Source organism: Tasmannia lanceolata, unplaced genomic scaffold (genome assembly GCF_043159265.1).
Source record: "Tasmannia lanceolata isolate RefF3 unplaced genomic scaffold, GAP_Taslan_0.1 ptg000003l, whole genome shotgun sequence".
Classification (NCBI taxonomy): Eukaryota; Viridiplantae; Streptophyta; class Magnoliopsida; order Canellales; family Winteraceae; genus Tasmannia; species Tasmannia lanceolata.
The window spans coordinates 3,666,249-3,680,337 of record NW_027518680.1 but is presented as its reverse complement, the minus strand read 5'-3'; the positions used below and the strand labels follow the sequence as shown (position 1 = coordinate 3,680,337).

The following is a 14,089-nucleotide window of genomic DNA, read 5'->3' as shown; positions in this document are numbered from 1 at the left end:
GTCAAATGGCAACTCGATTTCTTCACTAGGAAGGGAAGTGATATATTCACCCCATTTTCTCCAACCCAGTAAATCCGCGGCTACTCTTTGGTCGGGGAAAGAAAAAGAGCAAAGATATCATCTCAATAATTGGAAAAGGTAAAGATGTCATTTCACAACCAATCTCAATCACTAACCGGCCAATCGGCCATACTCTCACATTTTGTGGTCCCCATTTCACTAGGTAAACGCGTGGCGCCATCCTAACCGTACAAACATTGTCATCACGCAAACAAACGATAGAAGCACGTCACAGAATTTGCGGGGGTCGGGCATTTGACTAAAAGTAGGACTCAAATAGTCCAGTTTGAGTAGGCTTGAAGTTTCCTCATTTTCTTTTTCTGAATGACCATCACTGTCCTAATAAAAAGCCTCGACGAGAGGCTACCTAATGGGGGTATTTGTGTCATTTCCGATGCAATTTTTTTTTTGACGTCTTACCGTGTAAGTAGGCAAGTAGATCGCTTTTATGACGTCAGCCCCAGCTTGTAAACGAAAAGAAGAGAGAAAAAGAGAGGAATTTGCATTGCAAGGTATATATTCTTCTTCCTTGTGTCCGTTCTAATCAGAGAGATTTTTCTGCGATTAGGGTTTCTTGAATTCCCAAAAGACGTTTCGCTTGCAACGATTCTAGGGTTTCTGCTTCTAACAGGTTCTTCTTCTTCTTCATTCTCTCGTTCTATATCGCCATTACAGATTTTGGAGAAAAGAAGCTTTTGATTTCCTATCTCTACAGATTTTTTTTTTTCTTTTGTTCTGAAAATTCGTTTCTGTCATTGAAATATCGTTTTCTTTTTTGGACAATTTGCTGATTTATGTTCTGAGATCGATTTTTTTTTTTTTTTAGTGGTTATTTAGGGATTTCATTCGAGGGTGATAGAGAGAAAGGTCTGCTCAGAGAACGATTAATTGATTTTATCCCTTATTTGCCCTTTGATACTTGATAAGATTATAGATTCTATATGGGAGTTGGTTATTGTTCTTGAGGTTTAGATTTCGTTTTTGGAAAGGGATTGTTTTGACTGTTTGGGTTTTTGTGCATCGGGTGTACGGATTAGGGTTTCTGGGTAACTGCAACAGGGAAAGATTGTATAGTTTCTGTCAATTATGCGAACATCATGGGCGGATTCTGTTGCGAATTCGGCAGCTGAGAACGTAGCTGCTGGTTCGTCTGCTAACAATGGGGTTTCAGTAAGTGGGTCTAGACCCACTCGATCATCTTATGTTCCACCACATCTTAGGAACCGACCTCCTTCTTCTGAGCCTCCTGTCCCAACCTCAACCAACGTTTCATCTGGTAACGATCGATCTGGGTATGGTGCCCCTTCGGGCGGGACCCAATGGGGCGGTCCTAGTCGCGATTCGGGACGCCCATTTGGCAGTGGCGGACGCATTGGTGGTGGGGGTGGTTGGAACAACAGGAGTGGGGGATGGGACCGTGGGAAGGAGCGAGAGGTGAACCCTTTTGAGAACGAGGATGCCGCCGCCGAGCAGGCGTTTAGTGAGCAGGAGAATAGTGTTATCAACTTTGATGCTTATGAGGACATTCCCGTTGAGACCAGTGGGGATAATGTGCCGCCAGCTGTGAATACTTTTGCGGAGATTGACTTGGGAGATGCACTCAATCAGAATATACAGAGATGCAAGTATGTGAAGCCTACTCCTGTTCAGCGTCATGCTATTCCAATTTCCCTTGCTGGGCGGGACTTGATGGCATGTGCACAGACTGGGTCAGGAAAGACTGCCGCCTTTTGTTTTCCAATTATCAGTGGAATTATGAATGGTCAATTTGCTCAGAGACCACGGGGAGCACGGACAGTGTATCCCCTTGCTCTTATTCTCTCTCCTACCAGGGAGCTCTCATGCCAGGTAATTTTCATTTTTGAAACTTCTGCTTACACGCATTTTTGGGGTGATTTTGGTTTGAGCTAGTTACAGTTGTCAATTTTTCTTTCTTTTTCTTCATAGATACACGAGGAAGCTAGAAAATTTTCCTATCAGACTGGTGTCAAGGTGGTTGTTGCATATGGAGGAGCACCGATAAATCATCAGGTTTCACTAGTTTCTTTATCTTTCAGTTTTTTTTGTTTGACATGGTCGTTACTGCATCCTCCTTTGACATTTCTAACTCAACTGATGCTTTCAATTTTGAGCATCTTGTTGGTTATGCATATTTTGATGTATTTGTTTTGCGCTACATTTGGATGGATGAAAAAAAAACCAAGATCTTCTATTTACTTCAAGAACTGGGAACTATCTGAATGCTAATTCGTACGGAAACTTTCCTAGTCTACTGTATGCCCTTTATATCACATACTGATAAAATTAGGAAGTACGTAGAAGGTAGTTAAGTTGCATCCTTGATGGTTTTGTTGATGAAATGATAATTGCGACACATTTTCTTGTTCTCGTCATACTGCTAGGGGCGGGGATACTTTTTTTTACAGTTGTGTTAGTTTCTCTGCAGAAATGATCGGTATTGGGGTTCTCGAAACCTTCTTAAACAAGAGGAATTCAGTTCTACATTGTGTTTTTGTCTCGTATTGGGTGCTTGCTTTCATAACTTTTTTCATTTCTCATATCTGGTGCTCACATAATTTTTTTATTGAATATTTAGTACAGATGTGCATGGTAGATTTGCGTTTCTTTCATCTGCTTATTTTATTTCTAATATATTGTGGCCATGTATAATCTTTCTTGAAGAGGTTAATATGCACACGGGGGTTTTCATATTGCATTTATATTTGCTCTTTTTGCTTTCCTGGGGGGTGTGAAAGAAGATTATCAGCACTACAGGCTACTCATAATGAACTTTTTTAGGTTACATTTTTATGGGTTCCGTATGTAATAATGCTCAGTGGAGGTTCTGGATCTGATGGTTTGGCCTACGCTTCGCTGTGATGCTTGCGATTATCTTAGGAAAAAAAAATTCCAGCTGGTGGTGTTTCATGTCAGTTGTTTAAGGATCTCTCTCTCTTTCTCTCTCTGTCTGTCTTTCTTTCATCTGCTTATTTTATTTCTAATATATTGTGGCCATGTATAATCTTTCTTGAAGAGGTTAATATGCACACGGGGGTTTTCATATTGCATTTATATTTGCTCTTTTTGCTTTCCTGGGGGGTGTGAAAGAAGATTATCAGCACTACAGGCTACTCATAATGAACTTTTTTAGGTTACATTTTTATGGGTTCCGTATGTAATAATGCTCAGTGGAGGTTCTGGATCTGATGGTTTGGCCTACGCTTCGCTGTGATGCTTGCGATTATCTTAGGAAAAAAAAATTCCAGCTGGTGGTGTTTCATGTCAGTTGTTTAAGGATCTCTCTCTCTTTCTCTCTCTGTCTGTCTTTCTTTCCGTTGCTTATTACATGTTATAATTTCCGGAAAAATTTGATATAGCCATCATATTTTCTGCTAATAGGTGGTTATTCGTAGTGATAAACCAAATAACCATTGAAAAGAGTAGTTTTAACCCAGATAACCATTTACAAGTCAATGTGACGTTGCAGTTGGAGATAAGAGTTTCTGTGGGTGGATCTATATGTGACTTTGGGCTAGTTTGTGTGTTCAATTTAATTGAGATTGGGTGCAATTTGTGTGTAAACTTGCAATCTAATTATTTTAAGTGCAAATAATTTTTTTAGCTCTAGGTGAAGTCTATGACTTCCAAATGTTGGGGGGATCACAGAACAGACACTAGAATTGAATTTTTCATACCCATCTTTTTCTGGGCTCTAAATGAATTCATCATCAAGCTCATCGCAGGGAAGTAATGACTGCTAATCCTTGCTGAAAGGTCTGAAAACTCATAAACAACTCTTTAAGAGAATCTCCTACTGTTAAATAAAAAGTGATGACTCTACTTCTGCCAGATACATCCACATAATCTGCAACGAAGGCTTTAGGGTTAACAAACCTACTGTTTGTACAGATATGGGAAATAATTAGCTAGAGGTTATCCCCACCACATATCCCAGCAAAAAAAAGTATTTTTCCCATTACCAACACCCGGGGAGATAACCATATAAAAAAAAAAATCTGCGGAGATAAGATGGGCAAATGGTTGGAAACCAACTTCCGCTTCCTCCGTAAGTGGGATTTGAACTCAACCCACTCCTGAAGCTTATGGCTCATATCAGGATAACCCTAAACGTATCTCCTTATTGTTCGTAAGGATTCTCCACCATCATTTGTCTATTAAAGAAGATTCGGGGCACCACTTATAGTTGAATCACCATTTCACAGGATAGTAAGTGAGGATATTAGATAGAGCCACTTCTAGCATAGTGATTCTCTCCTCTCCCCTTGGGCAATTGCTTATTTGTGTCTTGACTCGTCCCTCATGCATAGGTCACCTAGTCATCCCCCATCTTTTTTTTCTATTTTTGCTATTGGTATGGATTGTTTTGTATCAAAATGTTCGCTACAATCAGTTCCTCAAATATATGTTTCTCCATTGAGTTTTGTTTAAAAGATTGGACAAGGGAACTTACATATCTGCACATTGATTTTTGAGTTGGATTTGAGTTCATGCATGTTGCAAGGGTCTTCTTCCCCAATTGTTAATCAGTACGATTTACCCCCAGTATGCTTCAGATATATGGGACTTCTTCTAGCTGCTAATGTGTACCATTCGGCTCTAAGCCTATTCAAAACACATTGGACCTTTTTATTTAACTCTACTTGGAGAAATTAGTCGCTCACATATTGTTGTAATTTATCCATCTTGCATGTTTTGTAGCTCTATTACTTGTTTTCCTTTTCCCCATTACAACACCGAAGAGATATTCAGCTTGTTTTTATTAGATAAGAAAAAAACAATAGATTTTCAAGCTATGATTTTGGCTATCTTGAGGCTATCTATTTCATCCACCTCAACTTCTTTTTTTTCCTTCCATTGGTTTGACCTTGTTCGACCTACATCTAGATTGGGATGCCTAATGTTTGGACGTTTGGTTGCACTTCTATTTGCGATGTCGAGGCCTTGTACATTATAATTTTGTCTGATTATGGATTGCTTAGATAGCAAGGCTTTTTTTTACCAGTTTTTTTTCTAGATGTTTTAGATTCTACAATAGCAAAAAGATAGAGGTGATTGAGCTTTCTTTAGAACATACTTACCTTGTTCTTACCCTCTCAAGGCAAAGGTGGGTAGCTCCCTACATTGTTTCTGTTCTTAGCCCTCTGTTGGAAATGTTTTGGATTTCTTGTTGGACTTGTCAAAATAATGTGGGTTACCCCCATACGTTGTTTGTCAATCAAATGGATGTTTGTCCCTTTGCCATTAAGGGGTCTGTGCCATGGTGGTGCCCCTTTGTGTTCCTACCTGATTTTTAATCCACTGTTTAAACACTCCTTGAGCCAATCGTTAACATGTCTGAGACTCTGAGTTGAGTCCTTTTTACCCTTGGCGAGTTCTCATTGACTCGCCTGAGTAGACTCCCTTCTACCTTTGCTGATGTCTCGTCTAAATCCAAGTTTTGAAACATTATTGGAAAGGAAAAGATAAAACAAGGAGTCATAATGAATATTTTCATGATCAATGATGGAACAATCTGTCTTATAATGAGTATTTACATGTATTTTCATGATCAATGATGGAACAATCTGTCCATTGTGTATTGTGCTTTTGTTATCTCAAGCGTTTTGTATCTCAAAATTGTAAATGGAAAGGGAACAGAGCAAGTTTTTTTATAGGAGTCATAACGTGTATTTAAGTGATCGGTTGATTGAACAAGGGGTCTATTATCTCTTGAGCTTTCGGTATCTCAAGTGGTTCGGTATCTCCTGGGCGGACTCAGTTATGAAGTCTGTTATGGGATGGTCAAAAGGTCTGTTTGCTGATAGTTTCATATGCCATTCTATGGGGTGTAAAGAAATAAATGGATTTTAATGGTACTTGTAAGTTGTACGACAATTGGATTTTTGTCTTTGGATTTCAAGCTATCGGCTATTCAAGCTCTACTGGATGATATTGATATTCCTATTTGTATGCCAATAAGTATGATGTGTGATAATCATGCAGCCATTTATATTGCTAACAATCCAGTAATCCAGTATTTCATGAGAGAATGAAACACATTGAAGTTGACTGTCACTTTATTGGGAAGTTGGTTATGACCAAGAAGATTGTTATGCCTCATGTGAAATCAGATCATGTGGATGTAGGTCTTTTTCAATCTACATATAAAGCTGGGCATGATCAATATGTATGCTCCAGCTTGAGGGGGAGTGTTGAGAGCATGCGGTTAAGGGGATAAAATATCTGTCTTTCTCCTCTCCCTCTCTAACGCACGTATTCTCTCCCTCTCTAATTCAACATCTTCAGTATGCATCCACATAAATATGAAACAGAGAAGTGTATGTGCAGCTCTCACAAATCAGTTATAAGTTGTAACAATCATGAAACAGAGAAGTGTATGTGCAGCTATCACAATGCAGTTATAAGTTATAACCATCATCACATGTACGTAACATGTCATCGTGAACATCCACATAAAAGAAAAAAAATGCAAGGCTGTACCAATATTGAAGAAATTGTAATCCAATTTGGTTTGTATTATTACTGCACATGCATCCAAAAGCGTACTGAATAAATAAACTGATTCTATTTGGTCTATTGCTCATTAGACATCATTAATGCCTTGTTATACAATTATTCCAAGCATAGTTTTCCTGCTGGAAGCCTGATTTACTGTATTATGTTCATGAGTCGTAATTTAAATGATTCTTTGCTTGATCTGCATTTTGGAGTGATTGAGTTACATTTCATTTTTTGGTAGCTTCGGGAATTAGAGAGGGGTGTTGATATCCTTGTGGCGACTCCTGGACGTTTGGTAGATTTGTTGGAAAGGGCTAGAGTTTCATTACAGATGATTAGGTATTTGGCACTGGATGAGGCTGATCGAATGCTGGATATGGGTTTTGAGCCACAAATTCGAAAGATTGTTGAACAAATGGACATGCCACAACGAGGTATGCGCCAAACCTTGCTGTTCAGCGCCACCTTTCCAAAGGAGATACAGGTTAGTTCATTATTTATCAATACAGCACATACATGCTTCTTTAATAGAGCCTAATATATAGTTATGCTGTATCCCACTATGAGATGTTAAATCCATCACCCTGTCTTCGTGCACTTCTCTCTCACCTTTTCTGGTTCGACAGTTACTATATATTTCTTGTGCAGGCATTTTCTTTTTATTTAATGATAATTTGTTTCCTTGTTACGATTTGTGACTTATTGTATGTGGGCTGGATCCCACTATGAGATGTTATAAAATCGAGCACCCCATCTTTCTTCACGCACTTCTCTCTCACGTTTTCTGGTTTGACAGTTACTGCATACTTCTCGTGCAGGCTTTTTCTTTTTATTTGTTGATAATTTGTCACCTTGTTATGATTTGCGACTTATTGTCCTCCTGTATTTGTAGGAAACTAGGATGTCTTTATCCATGTTGAGGTGCTGGTAATATGCCAACATGTATTCACTATTTACTTATTCAGTGTACTTGGTGATTAGGAGACTCTTCACAAGTCAGCTTTATCTGCCTTTTAGATGGTGTTACATTCTTGTATTTTTCAGTGTCAATAGTCTATCTGTCTTGAAGATGGCGTTGCATTATTGTACTTGTCAGTGTTAACAGTATATTGCTTGTGAATTTTGTTCAAGTCATTATTAGTGGTATTCTTTCGGCAAAAGCTGCTATTCTGACATAATTCACAACATGTGGCTGATTGTGTATGCAGAGACTGGCCTCTGATTTTCTTTCAAATTACATTTTTCTTGCTGTTGGAAGGGTCGGTTCAAGTACTGATTTGATTGTTCAAAGAGTTGAATACGTTCATGACTCTGACAAGAGAAGTCACCTCATGGACCTTCTTCATGCCCAACGAGCAAATGGAACTCATGGCAAGGTAATACCGAGGCAAAAAAATGCATGCTATTTTATCTTTCGGTCGGCGTGACTCTTATTTACATAGAGGAAGCTTATTGATGGGTTTATTATCTGCATAAACGATTTTTGTGATCTATAACATTTAGTGACAAAACACCCTTTTTTTTATATTTCTGTTTTTAATTTGTTGGTTATTTATTTGTGTAGTAACCATTGCTGCTCTTGTCGACTTTGCAGCAAGCCCTGACTTTGGTCTTTGTGGAGACAAAGAAAGGGGCCGACTCATTGGAACACTGGTTGTGTTTAAATGGTTTTCCTGCAACTACTATTCATGGCGACAGAACACAGCAGGTGAGTTGAATGTGCTTTTGGAATGTCTGTCGTATTTTGATTCTGCTTTCTACTTTGGTTTTTGTATTGCTATTATATTTGACAGAATTGTTTTGCTGCTGCTGGTGTTTCTTTTCTCTTCTTGAATGAATTTCTTTGGTTGCAGGAATTTTTTGTTCCTCTCCCATGGTGCCTTTTCTATGTTTCTTTGTTCTGTATGTTCTACAAGGATGGCAGGTTCTTATATATATATATATATATATATATATATATATATATATATATATGTTGAATGGTAGTTTGCTTCCATACTTATTACCAATTATCATTTTGGGTTCTTTAAATTGCATTTGAATAGGAAAGTTGTTGCCATGATTGGGAGGATTTTGACACCAAAGGAGAAAATGATGCAGTCAACTAGATTTGTTTAACCTATCAATGCTATTATTAGAAGATTGACATGTCGTCACTTGACCTTGTATAAATGGTCAGGGGAGTGTTGTCAGAGGCCGATAGATGCCGAGACTTTACATTAAGGGATTAATGATTGCCCTACTAGGAGGGAGAAATAGAAAAAATAGTAAGCATTTCTGGCCTACCTGCTATGAAGCTCAAAGGACAAACATCCATATGGTTCAATCTCAATGCCAAAGTGGACTGTCTAGTATTAGCACATATACATTCTTCCTTTGTATTTTCTCCGTCTTTTCCCTTCTTTGTTCTCTCAAAGAGGGATGGAAGATGTCTAGAAGGATGGTCTAAGATTGGTGATAGTGGAGGAAGAGTTAGGATTTTTGAGGAGTTGGGGAGGCTATGACCTTCAGGAGATGAAGTTCTCCAAGGTTAAAACCCTTTGCGAGAAGCTAATGGCCTTTATTTATAGATGCTGGAGGGTGATTTCGTGTAATTGGGTAAATTTACCTTGTGTAACTACATAGATTGCCACTGATTTCTTAAATAGCGGTTTAGATTTAATGTTAATTTGGCCTTTACTGAATGGAATCGCCCAAAATTTTGCAATCCAATAAGGAAAGGTTCGCGGGCGAATATTGACCTTAGCAGTAATTCATCGAATTGGTTAGATATAAAATAATAACATCCCCTTCATATGATCCGAGGAAACCTTTGCACGCCTCCGTTACCTTTTGGGAGGCCTACCCAATCTCATGAGAAGCAAGCCCAGCAGGCCTTGCCTTAACCTGTCCCCAGACAGCCAGCCCTCACCAGGCTGGCATTGCTAAATGCTCCGCCACGAAGCAAGCTCTCCCGATACGAGCCGAGAATTGGATTTTGGTGCACTCAAAGAAAGCCGAGTTCGTGAGTTCCCACGATCGAGACAATTGGCTGAATCCTGTGAAACCATTTCATAGAAGTTCATTGATATCTTCTTTTTATAAAGCAATGTGAGTTCAATCGAGTGTGCTCCAAGCTGCTACAGGCTTTCAATCCAAATCATACAGCTAAATGAAACCAAAAGCAAAGTGAGGAAGAAACAGATGTAGAAATAGAAACAACTTCCGAAAGGAAGGGGACTAAACAGGAACAAGAGGGATCCACCGAAGAAGACCCTTCCTTTTGTTCGGAAGAAAAGGAGGACCGAACGCAACGACTCAACCGCTGCTAAGGGGGCACGCTTCGCTCAGTCAAACCTTTGTGGTCAACTATCCCAAGGTAAGGCCAGCCTTAGCTAAATAGGATAGAGGATTTATGGAGTTTTTATATGGTCTGTGTGCGTTGCTGCCCGTAATCTGAGCGCTACCCTTCATATTTGATCCAACGACAGCCGGCTTTTTTCAAAGGCTGTCGTTGGATCAAATATCAAGGGCGGCACCTATGTCGTGCCCCCATTATGCGCAGCAACGCACGAACACCATTAATTTCAGAGATTTATGTGTGACTAGGTTAGATGATTGGGATTTTGTGTGCAAATTGGTAAAGTGGGTACTTGTAGGGCTTCCTTAGATCATAATGATGGCATTCACCATGTGATTTGGGAAAGGCGACCTTCTCAATTTTAGGAATTTGAGAGGCTGTATTTGGTCATTTATGCCCTGGGGGTTTATCTTAATGAATTGGTTGTACTCAAGGATATTTTGCCTGGTGTCAAGTACCTAGGGCTTCTAATTTCTAAAGGTTAAATGGAGCCTAAGGGACACAAGTATAATTTCTCTTTAAGGTCTTACTGATGGGCTTAAGAACAGTTAAGACCATAGTTGCCGGAAACTCCTTGGGCGGGTGGGAAACCCGTTTCCTCTAAAATGTGTTTCTCGTGGTTGGGAAACTCGTTTCCCTTAAAATGAGGGAAACACGTTTCGGAAACGTTTCCAAAATATGATACAGAATTGGAGAAATATTTCTGAAACACATGGGAAACATATGGAAAACTTATGTAAATAATGTGTAAGCACGTGATAAACGTATGCAACATTCGTAGAAAACGCATATGAAACGTGTAGGAAACATGTGTGGAACTTACGAAAATCATTTTGGAAAAAACACATCATTTCGTAAGACGTTTTTCGTACCATTTTCTATTGTTTCACGTTTCTCGTTTCCCCTATTTTTTTTTTCATGTGTTTCCCGTTTCCGTTTCCCACCTTGGTAACTATGGTTAAGACCAATGTGTCTTAAGTTGTTTGCTGGATTGGGTTTTGAGTTTGCATTGAAGACATGTGGAGATAATTAGTAAAGGGAAATGATATGTTCGCTCCTTTTTTACTTGGGACAGCCCCTCTAGTGTAAAAGAGTAGTCATAAATACACTGGAAGGGGTTGTTCCAACTCTCAAGTAAAAAAAGGGGCAGATATATCACTTTCCTTTATAAATGTGATTAATTTAGCATATTTGATGCGAGTGCAATGGGTGGCTGGACCTTTGTGATTTGGAGCTTGAATTTGGGTGATCCAAGTTTTTTTGGAATCTCGGTTTATGAGAACTTATGGATTGGGTTGGAGAACATATTCTCAAATCGGTCGGGAACTCTGCCTAGTTAAAAGGGAATGAACTCAATGACGATTTACTCAGGGTTATTTTTAAACAATGGAATTTGGTGGTGCTGCATAGACTGACGTCCTGTGGTTGGGTCTAATATGGGTATGCTTAGAGATTATTTTGTATGGGTTCTAGAATATCTGGGATCATTTTCTTAGGGTTTTGGACTTGTCAGAAAGGGTTTTCTCGACAAATTGCTACTGTTTAATTCACAAGGGAAAAGGGCAGCCTGACATCTTAAGTGGCAAAGGGTCCCTCCAGTAAATGATGCCTACCATAGTTTACTAGGGATAGCCTTTTGCAAAATGGGATCTCTATACTGGCAAACGGAAATGAGGATTATTTTGCTAGATTAGATATTGGTCAAGAAGATGATGTTTGGTGTGCAAAGTCATTTGGAAGGGAAAATCTTAGCATTCAAGAGTTGGTGTTGGTGATTCATTAGCATCTCTTTTTGCTTTGTAGCATGGCCACTCCTACTTTTTCAAAATTTTTCTTGAGCCAGTCTACAATTAACGATGACTTCGGCTTTATTATTTTCACACTCATATTTTGCTACCTGCTTGAAACTTATTATTTATGTTTGTGTGGTACGCTGGTCATATGTGCTTCCATACTTCCTATTTTGACATGACGAATTGGGGCTGTGTGATACTTTTGAGTTTGTGGGATACTTTTAAAAAAAAATAGAAATGATCTTTACCATTTAAAAATAAAGAGAAAAAAGAAAAAGAAATGGAGGATCTTTCTTAGGGTTAGCGTGGTCTTATTTTTTGTTTTCTTTTTATCAAAGGCGATGAGTGTTAATTACACAATGCGATGGGGAGGATGATAGATTCTGAGAGGGTTGGCAAAGGTTTTTGGGATTTTTTTAGGTTGCCTCCCGTTTCTAGGAGCCAAACATGGTACTTTTTTATGAGGATTGCATCTGTGGCCCGTGGCATGGGGAATGACGTGGAGCAAGGCTTGTGGTTGTGTGAAACTCAGTTGTGGTTTTGATACATACCATCCACCAGGGAGCTCTTTGTACTTTTTATAACAATGGAAGGGTTCTAGATTGGGTTTGCTCTTTGTACTTTTTATAACAATGGAAGGGTTCTAGATTGGGTTAGCTCGACTGTGGTCCTGATTGCAACGAAAGGTGTTTTCTTCAGCTTGTATGGCATTAGTACTTTGCAAATGAGCTTGGTCCTTGTTTCTGATAGTGGAGTGTGGCTTATGGCAATTAATGTGTTGGCTATTTGTGGCGTACTGCTTGGCTTAGTACGAAAGTTTCATTCTAGTTGGCCTGTGTTGGTCCTCTAAGTGTTCCTTCTCTCTATCTATCCTTTGTGCTGGTTTAGTGGTCCTTCTCTTAGCCCTATTTCTTTAATCTTGTATCAGATTTGTGAAAACACACTTGATAAATATTTTTTATCATTAGATCGTATCATCATATATGCACATACGTACATGCATGCACACATGCGCATATCCAAAAGCATGCGTGAATATGTTACTTGCCATCTTTAAGTTACACGCCACCTTGACATACTGTGAAAACTGGCCTTTTGTCAACAGGAAAGGGAGTACGCATTGAGATCCTTCAAGAGTGGCACAACTCCAATCTTAGTGGCAACGGACGTGGCAGCACGTGGGCTTGACATCCCTCATGTTGCACATGTTGTAAATTTCGACCTCCCCAATGACATTGATGACTACGTCCACCGGATAGGGCGAACAGGGCGAGCAGGTAACACAGGCTTGGCGACAGCCTTCTTCAATGAGAACAACTCCTCGTTGGCTAGGGCATTGGCAGAGCTGATGCAGGAATCAAACCAGGAGGTACCCGCTTGGCTCTCCCGTTATGCAGCACGTTCTTCATATGGTGGTGGGGGAAGGAATCGTCGTACTGGTGGTGGGGGTCGCTTTGGTGGCCGTGACTTCCGAAGGGATGCTCCCTTCAATAGAGGAGGAGGGGGTGGTGCTGACTACTATGGCGGAGGCAACAACAGTGGTGGATATGCGGCTTCCTCCGGCTATGGGGGTGGTGGGTATGGTCCTGGTGTTACCAGTGCATGGGACTAAGATCCCTCCTTTTACAGTTCGTGTTTTCTTTAAGATATGATTTTGATAGGAATACACACTTTTTTTTCTTTTCATCTTTAGGTCATATGGGGTATTCCATCCCTATTTAGCTTTTTAAGTTTCGTTTGGTTCTCCCACTGTTGGAAGGGGCTTGGGATTTTTGGGGTGCTGTAGAGGTTGCTACCACCACCACCACCAAAGGTTAGTGGGGTGGTGTGTGTGTAATCAAGGGTTAGGTGAACTAACAGAATAGAGGGTCCCTTTTTTTCTTTTCTTTGTTGTTTTGGCTGGGGGTTGTAGAATATGTTGGTGAGAGAGAGGGAGGGTTTTGTTATGCCGTTTGTTTCATCTCAAGACATATTCTTTTCGACCTGATTGTGTATTGTGGGGAGAGTCATTTTGAGGCTGTGGGTCTTTTCCTTTTCTTTATTTTGCTGTAAAATTCTGGTCGGTGACAGAAATAAATGCTGAGCAATTTGGAGAGTAGGATTTTCTTAGCTTGTATTAGAATGAAACTGTGCCTTGTGAATTTGATGATCCGTATAAGTAGTCAAGATCAGTTTTAACTGCGTTACAATGAATAGCACTTATGGAGGTGGGAATCTTCGACCAATCTAGGCTATTCATATAAGTAAAGTAGTCCTACTTTTGATCCTAGTAGCCCTCAGAACAATCTGATCATATGAACCAAAGGAATGCTTGTCAAGGGTGCCGCTTGGGCCGGGGTTGGGATCGAATCCAGGTCCACCCTACCCAATTTGAGGA

General features: G+C 39.7%; 1 protein-coding gene across 2 annotated transcripts; it reads left to right on the top strand.

Annotated features, from left to right (window-relative positions):
- Window positions 1-534: 534 nt before the first annotated feature.
- Window positions 535-13,821, top strand: LOC143848080 (DEAD-box ATP-dependent RNA helicase 37-like). Of its 2 annotated transcripts, none has more exons than XM_077356888.1 (7): window positions 535-691; window positions 1,098-1,908; window positions 2,008-2,091; window positions 6,821-7,063; window positions 7,788-7,955; window positions 8,174-8,287; window positions 12,818-13,821. In XM_077356888.1, the coding sequence occupies exons 2-7, from the start codon at window positions 1,147-1,149 to the stop codon at window positions 13,322-13,324; spliced, it is 1,878 nt and encodes a 625-aa protein (XP_077213003.1). In that variant the 5' UTR covers window positions 535-691; window positions 1,098-1,146; the 3' UTR covers window positions 13,325-13,821. The 2 variants fall into 2 exon arrangements, with proteins under 2 accessions (XP_077213003.1, XP_077212996.1); XM_077356881.1 differs by having other exon boundaries at window positions 537-691; window positions 887-1,908.
- The last annotated feature ends 268 nt before the right edge of the window (window positions 13,822-14,089 follow it).